Below are 13,014 nucleotides of genomic sequence, written 5' to 3'. Positions count from 1 at the left end.
GATAGCATGCTGGGGAGGTTAGTGTAGGCAAATATGCATGAAAGACAAAAAAGGAACTTGAAAAATTTCCAGCATGCATGAGGACAAAGAGGACATTCACAGCATATTACAATCATGGTAAGTAGGGAACGATGAAAGAAATACAATACATTAGCAAACATTAAATACATATAATGTGATGTTAAAGGAGAAATCTTACCTTAATATAGTCCTTCTGCAGGACCTGAATGATGGCAGAACAGGTCTCTGGAATAATGGTCCCCAGAGCCTGGGGGGAGATGCCTGTCGAGAACTTGATGTCCTGCAGACTTCTCCCATCGCCAAGTACCGCAACGTGGCGACTAGCCTCTGTTTGGGAGTGATGGCTTGCTGCATGCAGGTGTCCTGCCTTGTAATATAAGGGGACAGCAAAGCCAACAAAATGTGAAAAACGGGGTCCGTCATCCGGAGATAATTCCTGAAATCATCAGGATTATTCTCACGGATCTCCCGCAACAAAGGCATGTGCGAGAATTGGTCACGCTGGAGCAACCAATTCTTCGTCCATGAACTCCTCCTCCCCCTGTTCATGGACTGGACTTGGGGCAGATTAAGAACCCCAACACCAAGCCCCTGCACAGCACAAACGATGAGTACATACCCGCAACATTGCTTCAAAACGGTCGGCTGGTCAGAACGAACTAACAGAACGCACTGAAAATCAGTAAGGCCTGAGAAGAGCGAGCTGAAAATCAGAAACAAGCGGACAAGAACGCACTGTAAATCAAATACGTAATATAAAAATACGCACTGAAAACCAGATGCGAACTGACTACACGCACTAAAAACCAGATACAAACCCACAAGCACAAAATGAAGAGCAGTAACGATCTGAAAAGCACGAGGCTAAAAAGTGCGAATCGTCTCTCACCAAACTTCTACTAACACGAGATTAGCAGAAGGAGCCAAAAGGGTGGCGCTCTGGCTTTGAACTTCTTCTTTATAGCGCCATCGTACGTGTTGTACATCAGCGTGTTCTTGACGATCGGAATTTCCTACAACATTTGTGCGACCGTGTGTATGCAAGACAAGTTTGAGCCAACATCCGTCGGAAAGAAATCACAGGATTTCGTTGTCGGAATGTCCGATCGTGTGTACGCAGCATATATCACAATGAAGATATTTGCCAGCACACCACAGGTCTTCAGGTTGAGACCAAACTGTTTTTTTTTAATAAAGCATGATAACATCACAAGCAAGAGAGTGCAATGTTTCGGAGTCACACAGGAAACCTTTGTCAGGCATGTGTAAAGCAGTAGTGCAAAATATTTAAATAAACATCCACCAATCAGAGAAAGGCAAAGAGCAAAAGTACCACCCATGAGCCTTGTCCAAAAAATAAGGAGCGCTCCCACCCCCCCCCCCCCCCAGGTACAGGTTAGCTAAACATGGTGCACAGCATGTAGTGGGAGTCCCCAAATATGAACACATTCCTAGATAGAATGTAATGCAACAGCTCTAGGATGAATTCATTGTAAGGTCACATTGATTGATTAAGTTCTTTCAAATATCCTACAATGGTTGAAACTTCCAAAGAGTGAGGAATCAAGCTGTATAGACCTCTACATCTATTGTTACGAGCCAGGATCTAATGGGAATGACCACATCTTCCATAATTCTAAGAAAGTCTCTAGTATCCTGTACATAGATATATGTACATATATCTATATATATAGATATATCTATATATATATATCTATATATATATATATATCTATATATATATAGATATATATATATATATAGATATATATATATAGATAGATATATCTATATATATATATATCTATATATATATATATAGATATATATATATAGATATATCTATATATATAGATATAATATTCTATTGCAGTGAGGGGAAGGATTCGGATTTCTTTTTATATTCTATCTTGGGGGTGGAATGTGTTGATTCAGTATTCGTAACTGTGTCCAAATTAATATTCATATCCTCTCCTGGATTCATTTCTTCCCATAATGACATAAGGGCTCCAAGAGTACGGAAGTCATTTAATAGAAAAATTCTTTGATAAATTCATATCCCTCGCTACAGCTTCTTGTGGTGATTTTTATCATGAATTACATATAGGGTAATTTCTCCACCTGAGACCCTTATCCCATATAGGTAGTTTTATGGTTTATAAACTGCTCAATATTTTTTCTCATTGTAGACATGATGTAAGCAGGGGCATGATGGTTTCGGTCCTCCCTCTATATCACCCTCATGCTTCATAGCTGAGATTGCTGGGGGCTTTTGTGTCTCCCCTTAGTTTGGTGCAGTCTCCGTCTCCACTCTCCTTTCTTGCAGGCCTTAACCTCTTGGCACAATAATTTTGTTTTGGATGAAATATTGCTGTGATTTAACTATTGTTACTGTTACCACAATATTGCTGGCATATTTATTGATTGCTGTTAAAAATATATGCATTACATGTGCTATACTTTCTCCTCAGCTGCACCCTCTTGAATCCCTGAAGAAGCTTAACCTGTGAAATGTGTTGGGATAATAAGCCTTCCCTACATTTTGTCCTCATCTATTTATCATTGGTTCTAAGTTACTCATATGTTGACTTGAATGTATATGGGGGAAGGTGTATGGGGTTGCTTATTGTACATGTGCAATGAAATTCATCCAATATGTTTTTACCTGTTGGTTTTATATATCCACTTTTTAATAATGTGACTCTGTAATAAAGTTTTTTGGATTTTATATATGTCTTTATGCATTTTTATTTCCTAGGGGCAGTACTATTTAGCACCTTAAAAGTCCCACCATTCATTTCCTGTATTTTAGACAATATGATAGATCCTACTGACCTCTTTATACTGCAATACATCTTACTGACCCCTGTTCCGCCTTTGTGATGGACCCTTGCATCAGCCTTAATATGACCAATTACTCTCCAGACATGAAACAAAGTGTGAATGAGAGTGAAATCTGAGGTTCTCACTGAAGCTAACTATTAAGGTAAGCTAAGTTTATATTTTTACAGTGACATAGATTTTTCAGCGTTTTCTCTATGCCCTTCTTACTTTTTATTGGGGCCTTTTTTTTTTTTTTTTTTTTAAAGGGCACCACATTAAATGATCTTTGATCTCTTCCATGTTGTTCAAGCCTATCTCAACCTCTCAAAGGTTGCCAACCCCTGATTAAGGAGCTAAGGATTATTTTCTTAGTAGGATATGTTAGGAGGGTTAAGAAGCTTTTCCGTGTGGGACAAATCTCCATACAGAACAGGCTCAACAAGTAAATAGACTGGAAAAGTCTTAGCTGGTGTAGGGAATTTTAGAGTCCCTATACTGGTTACATTAGTGTGAGCAAACTCAGGCTTCTTTAAAGCGGAGTTTCCCTAAAAAATTTTTTTTAGATGTCAGCAGCTTTTAAAATAAGGACACTTACCTGTCCCGGGGTCCAGCGATGTCGGCACCCGAGGCCGAACCGTCCCTCGTTCCTCGGGTGCTGCCACCGCAATTCTCACTGAGGGAATCGGGAAGTGAAGCGTTGCGGCTTCACTGCCCGGTTCCCTACTGCGCATGCGCGAGTCGCGCTGCACGTCTACACTGGTCCCCGTTGTGTTGTGGGAACTGTGTATTTCCCACAACACAACAGGGGTGGGCGGGGAGTCTGCGGCTAGCTATACCCGGAAGTGGGTGCAGATACCTGTATTATACAGGTATCTGCACCCCCCTCCCCCCTGAAAGGTGCCAATTGTGACACCGGAGGGGGGGAGGAATCCGATGAGCGGAAGTTCCACTTTAGGGTGGAACTCCGCTTTAACATTAAACAAGAGTATACAGCTTCAAACAGCATAGCAAAAGTCTCCTTTATTTTGGAGAAATTTCTGTACGAGGCATAGTCTCTTGACCTGATGCTCGAGAAAATGAGGTGTCTTTCCTAGTTGACACCTTCTCATCTTGCTGATGGGCTTACATCCACAGATGATTTCAGAGACTGGCCTCTGCACCAGGCATACCATGGCTCTGGACCTGTAAAGCATCCTGCAGCTAGCCCCACTCATTGCACATTGTTCCAAAGAAGTTCCCACAGCAGAATCCAGTGCAAAACAACATTACAGGCTGACCCCACTTCCTTCATCAGGCGATGTCTAGATACGGTCCATGGCGAAGAGTCCACTAATCTGAATGTTGCAGAAAGAGCAGCAGTGACTAAGGTACAGCGAAGTAATGAAATACCCTAAAAAGGAAACCAGATAAGGTGAGAACCTTCATAGAAGAAGGTGCTTCTCCATAGATAGGACAGGTCCATCACCTAGGGACTTGCTGGGAGTGAGAGGCTTTTATACAGGGCGATGTTCATGCAGCTATTATTCTTGGTCCTTAAGGTAGCTGCATATAACCAGTTTTAATGATTTAAAGAAGCCTGTGTTCTGTACTGTTCCCTGTTTGGGAAAGGTTTTTAAATTGAACCTGCCACAGTCCCCTAAATTTTCTAAAATTCTTAAGTACCAGCAGGCGGTACAAATCAACTTCTCTTCAGTGCTCGTGAAGATCCCCTGGACCTAGGCACAAATGAGAACATTACATCTTCAGTTCTGGAGCTCAGTCTTGCCTACTGCTATTTCGCTATCCATCATTGTGTCTCAGCAGCCAATAAATGTACTCTCGTAGGATAATGGTATGATGGACACAAGCAGCAAATATACAGGCTTCAAAATAATGGCCTTATTATAGTCTGATGCAGTTTTATAGATGGCCATTATTCTTGCATCTGCCATACTTCAAAGCAGACCAGGAGTATCACACAACAGAATACCGAGCTGGCCCTTGGAAGGCCAGGCAATAGACCCTTGCCTTTGCAAGCATTCCAAGGATATTGTTCCATTTAGAAATTTACATCGGAGGGCATACAAAGGGCTTTTTTCATTTAAAAATATATACCACATGGTAGAAAATAATAAAATGATTAAATACATACATCATCCAAGGCTTTTGACTGAATGTAATTGAAATACGGAAATTCTTTAAAGATAGCCCTAAATTGTTTAGCTTCAATGTTAAAGAAATTTACTATCTACAAAAAAAAAAAAAACAACAAAATAAATAATTAAAAAAAAAAAAAAAAGAAATATATATATATATATATATATATATATATATATATATATATATATATATATATATATATATATATATATATACACAGCGGGTAAAATAAGTATTGAACACGTCACCATTTCTTATAGGTAAATATATTTCTAAATGTACTATTGACATGAAATTTTCACGTCAGTAACAACCCATGCAATGACAGCTTCAAGTATGGAGAAACTAGTCACATGCCACGCTCAGGTGTGATTTTGGCCCATTCTTCCAGACAGTCTTCAAATCTTGAAGGTTCCGTGGGCTTCTTCTATGAATTCTGATCTTTACTTCTTTCCATAGATTTTCTATTGGATTCAAGTCAGGTGATTGGCTGGGCCATTCCAGCAGCTTTATTTTATTTTAAAAATTTTGTATGGTGAGCGTGCACACAGGCCATGGCAGTTGAGTGCATTACTTATTGTTTTCTTTGAAACAAATGTACCTGCTAATTCCAGGTCTTTCTGAAGCTCTCCACAAATGGTTCTAGGCTCTTGGACAACTCTTTTGATAATCATTTTAACTCCTCTGTAAGAAATCTTGCGAGGAGCACCTAGTTGTTGTCAGTTTATAGTGAAATGATGTTCTTTCCACTTCTGGATTATGGCTCCAACAGTGCTCACTGGATCATTCGGAAGTTTAGAAACCCTTCTGTAACCAATGCCATCAGTACGTTTTGCAACAATAAAGCTTGCCAAGGTCTTGAGAGAGCTCTTTGCTTTTACCCATCATGAGATGTTTCTTGTGTGACACCTTGCTAATAAGACACCTTTTTATAGGCCATCAGTTGAGACTGAACTAGCTGACAGTAATTAGCACTGACAAGGGGCAGGATTGCTTTCTAATTACTGATAGATTTCAGCTGGTGTCTTGGCTTTCTTGGCTTTGCACCTCCCTTTCTTCATGTGTTCAATACTGTTCAATACTTTTTCCCTATGTCATTCCACTTTATTACACATAACTTAATTTCTGAACGTATTTGTTTTGGTTTCTTTGTACTGTATGTATGGATGGATTGCATGGATTGTCACCGACATGTGGTAAAAATGTCAATAGCACCTTTAGAAATATATTTACCTAAAAAATACACACACACACAGTATCTCACAAATGTGAGTACACCCCTCTCATTTTTGTAAATATTTTTTTATATCATTTCATGTGACAACATGAAGAAATGACACTTTGCTACAATGTAAAGTAGTGAGTGTACAGCTTGTATAACAGTGTAAATTTGTTGTCCCCTCAAAATAACTCAACACATAGCCATTAATGGCTAAACTGCTGGCAACAAAATTTAGTACACCCCTAAGTGAAAATGTCCAAGTTGGGCCCAAAGTGTCAATATTTTGTGTGGCCACCATTATTTTCCAGCACTGCCTTAACCCTCTTGGGCAATGAGTTCACTAGAGCTTCACAGGTTGCCACTGGAGTCCTCTTCCACTCCTCCATGACGACATCACAGAGCTGGTGGATATTAGAGACATTGCGCTCGTCCACCTTCCATTTGAGGATGCCCCATTGATGCTCAATGTTTTTAGGTGTGGAGACAAGCTTGGCCAGTCCATCACCTTTACCCTCAGCTACTTTAGCAAGGCAGTGGTCGTCTTGAAGGTGTGTTTGGGGTCGTTATGTTGGAATACTACCCTGTGGCCCAGTCTCCAAATGGAGGGGATCATGCTCTGCTTCAGTATGTCACAGTACATGTTGGCATTCATGGTTCCCTTAATGAACTGTAGCTCCCCAGTGCTGGCAGCACTCATGCGGCCCCAGACCATGACACTCCCACCACCATGCTTGACAGTAGGCAAGACACACTTGTCTTTGTACTCCTCACCTGGTTGCCGCCACACACACTTGACACCATCTGAACCAAATACGTTTATTTTGGTCTCATCAGACCACAAGACATGGTTCCAGTAATCCATTTCCTTAGTCTGCTTGTCTTCAGCAAACTGTTTGAGGGCTTACTTGTGCATCATCTTTAGAAGAGGCTTCCTTCTGGGATGACACCCATGCAGACCAATTTGATGCAGTGTGTGGCATATGGTCTGATCACTGACAGGCTGACCCCTCACCCCTTCAAACTCTGCAGCAATGCTGTCAGCACTCATATGCCCTGTACACACGGTCGGATTTTCCGACAGAAAATGTGTGATAGGACCTTGTTGTTGGAAATTCCGACCGTGTGTGGGCTCCATCACACATTTTCCATCGGAATTTCCGATTTAGAGCTTGCTATAAAATTTTCCGACAACAAAATCCGTGGTCGGAAATTCCGATCGTGTGTACACAAATCAGACGCACAAAGTGCCACGCATGCTCAGAATAAATTAAGAGATGAAAGCTATTGGCTACTGCCCCTTTTATAGTCCCAAAGTACGTGTATTACATCACCACGTTCAGAATGATCGAATTTTCCTTTGTGTGACCGTGTGTATGCAAGACAAGTTTGAGCCAACATCCATCGGAAAAAATCCATGGATTTTGTTGTCGGAATGTCTGATCAATGTCCGACCGTGTGTACAGGGCATTACATCTATTTCCAAAAGACAACCTCTGGATATGACGCTAAGTATGTGCACTCAACTTCTTTGTTTGACCATGGCGAGGCCTGAATCTTCTTATAGCCTAGGCCATCTTTATGTAGAACAACCATTCTTTTTTCAGATCCTCAGAGAGTTCTTAGCCATGAGGTGCCATGTTAAACTTTCAGTGACCAGTATGAGAGAGTGAGAGCAATAACACCAAATTTAATACACCTGCTTCCCATTCACACCTGAGACCTTGTAACACAGAGTCACATGACACCGGGGAGGGAAAATGTCTAATTTGGCCCAATTTGAACATATTCACTTAGGGGTGTACTCACTTTTGTTGTCAGCAGTTGACATTAATGGCTGTGTGTTGAGTTATTTGGAGGGGACAGCAAATTTACACTGTTATACAAGCTGTACACTCACTACTTTATATTGTAGCAAAGTGTCATTTCTTCAGTGTTGTCACATGAAAAGATATAATAAAATATTTACAAAAATGTAAGGGGTGTACTCACTTTTGTGAGATACTGTGTATATATATATACACACACACACATATATATATATATATATATATATATATATATTATATAAAATTTTAAATAAGAAATATTGTAGTTTCCAGCAAACCTGTCCTATAACATAAATGGGGAATATACAGTCTGTGGGATATCCAGTACAATTATCTGTTGGATACCTCAATAATAACTAAAAATTCTATTTAATACCAGAACACTTAAAGCAAAACTAAACATTTTAAACAGTTGTCTTATAACTAGTTTTCTGAGAAAAAAATACTTCATGTTACAATGAAATATTTAGTGTATCCATCATTCTGGTTTTACAAAGCATTGTGGGTTTTCTAGAAAGGCACAGCTGAAGCTGTATGCTTTCAGATACTCCTTTGATCTGATTGAGGCTCCATTCACACCTAGGCATTTTGTAGCTTGAAGCTCAAAGCTCCAAAACGCTCAACAAAAGGAATCCCTTTGTTTTCAATGCCCCCTGTTCATATCTGAGCACCTGTTGCTTGAAAAACTACATGGGCTGTTTTTGCGCCATGTTTAATATGTCGATAAAAAAAAAAAAATTAGGAATCTAGAGGAAGAGCCAAGAAGGCCTAGCAAGGGAGGTTCCACTGCACCACCAGGTGGAGATGCAAGGCGGCATAATTAAATACATATCCTTTTTTATTCCCTGGCCTATAATGTAGTTCACATCCCACTGTTCCAGCCATTTTACCACTAGTCCCACCATCAACTCTTAAACCATATGCTGAACTCCACACACCTCCTTTTCCACCATCATCTTTCACACATCCTAACTTTGCTACAATGGCCAACCTTTCTCACCATGCCATTATCTGACTACCATTTAGCCCCTAGGACTAGACATCTTCCATTAATCAATACCTTCACTGCCACGCATAGCCCCCACAGACATTCACATCTGCCTTTTATGGATCTGCAGATTTGCAGTTCTGTCACCTCTCTCCTCATCAGGCAAGATCGTCAGGCATGCTGGTACTAGTAGTTCCATATCTTTAACTTTAACTAAGGTTCTGCTGTTACCTGTTATCTCACAAGACTTGTGTTTAAGAGGTTAGCCACCTGCAGATGATCCAGTTAGCTACATGCCCAGCCAAGCCATCTTTCTTTTTATTTAAGCTGAGCTTACAAGAATGCAAGGGGTAATATTATGTATGAGGAACACAGATGTTGGACGGTCCCAGGGAATGTAGGTACACAGACTGGAACGGGTGTCCCAGGGAATTCAGGTACACAGGACACAGTTGGAGTACACAAGTAGTCTAGGACAGGGGGCATACCTATTGGTACTGATGGAGAGAACCCAGCCTGCCCGTAGTGCAGCCTACTGCGCAGGCATCTACTGTGAACTAAGGGCTGATAATCAGATAAGAGTCCCCTTGCATCACTGAGGCATAAAGATCACTGGTCAGTAGGGATGGGCTTTATGTTCGGGTTGAACATGAGTTCGACTCGAACATTGGCTGTTCGCCGAATAGCGAACAATTTGGGGTGTTCGCGGCACATTCGAAAGCCACGGAACACCCTTTAAAAGTCTATGGGAAAAATCAAAAGTGCTAATTTTAAAGGCTTATATGCAAGTTATTGTCATAAAAAGTTTGGGGAGCTGGGTCCTGCCCCAGGGGATATGTATCAGTGCAAAAAAAAGTTTTAAAAACGGCCGTTTTTTCTGGAGCATTGATTTTAATAAAGCTTAAAGTGAAACAATAAAAGTGAAGTATTCCTTTAAATTTCGTACCTGGGGGGTGACTATAGTATGCCTGTAAAGTGGCTCTTTTTTCCCATGTTTAGAATAGTCTGACAGCAAAATGTCATTTCTAAAGGGAAAAAAAAGTCATGAAGTAATATTGGCTATAGTGAATTGTCAGCTATAGTGAATTGTCTATGAGAGAAATCAAAAGTGCTAATTTTAAGGGTTAATATGCAAGTTATTGTCATAAAAAAAGTGTTCGGGGACCTGGGTCCTGCCCCAGGGGACATTTATCAGTGCAAAAAAAAGTTTTAAAAATGTCCGTTTTTTCGGGAGCAGTGATTTTAATAAGGCTTAAAGTGAAACAATCAAAGTGTAATATTCCTTTAAATTTCGGACCTGGGGGGTGTCTATAGTATGCCTGTAAAGTGGCGCATGTTTCCCGTGTTTAGAACAGTCCAAGTGCAAAATGACATTTCTAAAGGAAAAAAAGTCATTTAAAAGTACTAGCGCTAGCTATAATTAATTGTTGGTCCGGCAATACACATAAAAGTTCACTGAAAAAAACGGCATGGGATTTCCCCACAGGAGAACCCCAAACCAAAATTAAAAAAAAAAAAAATGCGTGGGGTCCCCCCAAATTCCATACCAGGCCCTTCAGGTCTGGTATAGGTTTTAAGGGGAACCCTGCGCCAAAATTTTTTTTTAAAAAATGGCGTGGGGTCCCCCCAAAAATCCATACCAGACCCTTATCCGAGCATGCAACCTGGCAGGCCGCAGGAAAAGAGGGGGGGACGAGAGAGCGCCCACCCTCCTGAACCGTACTAGGCCACATGCCCTCAACATTGGGAGGGTGCTTTGGGGTAGCGGACCCCCCAAAGCACCTTGTCCCCATGTTGATGGGGAGAAGGGCCTCATCCCCACAACCCTTGCACGGTGGTTGTGGGGGTCTGTGGGCTGGGGGCTTATCGGAATCTGGAAGCCCCCTTTAACAAGGTATGCAAGAGAAAAGAAACTCCATAGCGCAACATTGCATGATAATAAAGGATCTTTTATTATGAAAAAAACTCTCCCCCTGCAGGGGTACTCACATGCTGCGGGTGCGTGAGTGCACCATCCTAAACAAACATAAGCTAAAACAGGCCGATCGTACGGTATGGCGTGCGGTGTGTGCCTCGATCTCTCCCTCTCTCTCTCTGCTGACAGCTCCGTCCAGGCCCCTCTCCCACGCGTGTTCGGCACCGGGATCACGTGCCTTCATCAGGGCGATTTCGCCCTGATGAAGGCACGTGATCCCGGTGCCAAACACGCATAGGGGAGGGGCCTGGACGGAGCTGTCAGCAGAGAGAGAGAGGGAGAGATCGAGGCACACACCGCACCGCACGCCATACCGTACGATCGGCCTGTTTTAGCTTATGTTTGTTTAGGATGGTGCACTCACGCACCCGCAGCATGTGAGTACCCCTGCAAGGGGAGAGTTTTTTTCATAATAAAAGATCCTTTATTATCATGCAATGTTGCGCTATGGAGTTTCTTTTCTCTTCCATATAAAATCATGACTGGGAGCATTGGAGGTCTACACAGTTCATTCCATTAGAGCACAGGAGTGTCTCCAAAGCGTGTTTGACAGAGTTTAATTACTGTGTCACACGCTGGAAGGTGAGCGCATATGCTTGTGGGGGTCACTGGAAGACACTAACTAAAGCATGTTTTATGGTGTTGCACTTTTGGAAGAACAAGACGGATGAACTTCACTGATTATGGACACTAATATTGGGCACTTTATATATCTTTGGATATACACTGTTTGAACCATAAAGACTTTCATGAGGATTGTTGTTATTTCATTCCTGATTGGGCACTTATATTGTGTGTTTGATACAGCACTTTGCACTTTGGAGAAATGCACTAACAGTTATTTCTGATCTAGTATTGGTCAGCTTAAACACATTTGTTTATGTATTTGTTTATTTTGGCACTGAGCACTCACTGCTATTATTGATATGGTATTTTTTATCTAGCGCAGACACATTTTTCTTTATACGCCACTCACACGATTATGGAACGTGATTAAGTGTTTGCAGCTGGTTTTTACTCAGGATTGATTTTATATTTTATTATTTTATAAGGCATTAACCCGTATGTGGCTCGCAAGGCTTGTCTATAATTCCCCTTTAACAAGGGGACCACTAGATCCCTCCCCCCCGTGTGAACTGGTAATGGGGTACAAATGTACTCCTACCATTTCACGAAAAAAGTGTCAAAAAAGACAAGAGACGGTTTTTGACAATCCCTTTATTAATTTCCTCTTCTCTCCCTGCTTCTTCTTTCTTCTGGTCTTCCTTCGGTGTTCTTCTTCTGCCCCCGCTTCTTCCTCCGGTCTTCTCGTCCGGCATCTTCCTCCGGCTTCTTCTCCGCTTCGTCCTCAGCACAATCCGCCTCAGTGGGAGTCTTTCGCTGTGTGGCGCTTTTGTTCAGGTGACAGTTCTTATATAACAGAGGGCGGGGCCAGCCGGTGACCCTGCCCCCATCTGATGCACGGGGACTTCCCTATGGCTTTTCCCGTGTTGTCAGAGGGGGACAGGGTCACCCGTTTGTGAACATTAACACCTTTAACAGTATTTGCGTGTTCGAACAAAGTTTTTGCCTGTTCGCATGTTCTGGATGCGAACCGAACGAGGGGGGGGTTGCTCGGCCCATCCCTACTGGTTAGTAGGTAATACAGCTCAAGCTGGCAGAAGTGCACAGAAACACACTGAAGCGCTGTGGGAATGGGTAGTTGTGCACGGAGACACACAGGATCCATAGAAGTTAATAGTAAAGTACAGAAACAACACAGAAAAACTCGGAGCAGGCAGACATGCACAGGGACACTCAGAAACAGACTAGGAATACAGGGAGACACTGAAGCAGACTGCAGACACAGGTGCTAAAAATGAAAGTCAGGCTAAAACTCACAGGGGACCACAGAGACGCAGGAAGGCTGAACTCTGATAGAGGTACACAAGGAACAGAGGCACAAGTACAGTACACTGGAATGCCTAGAGGACACAACAGATGCAAGGCTACAGACTGCTGTCAGGAAAACAATCAGAAT

General features: G+C 41.8%; 1 protein-coding gene across 1 annotated transcript in view; it reads right to left on the bottom strand.

Annotated features, from left to right (window-relative positions):
* Positions 1-13,014, bottom strand: part of HFM1 (helicase for meiosis 1) — a 441,821-nt gene that overhangs the window by 290,853 nt on the left and 137,954 nt on the right. Inside the window, exon 5 of the mRNA XM_073592028.1 lies at positions 4,976-5,046. Within this exon, the coding sequence (XP_073448129.1) occupies positions 4,976-5,046 (71 nt within the window). The remainder of the gene's footprint in view (positions 1-4,975; positions 5,047-13,014) is intronic.

Source organism: Aquarana catesbeiana, linkage group LG07 (assembly GCF_042186555.1).
Source record: "Aquarana catesbeiana isolate 2022-GZ linkage group LG07, ASM4218655v1, whole genome shotgun sequence".
Taxonomy (NCBI): Eukaryota; Metazoa; Chordata; class Amphibia; order Anura; family Ranidae; genus Aquarana; species Aquarana catesbeiana.
The sequence above is the reverse complement of the archived record's forward strand: the minus strand, read 5'-3'. Positions and strand labels throughout refer to the sequence as shown.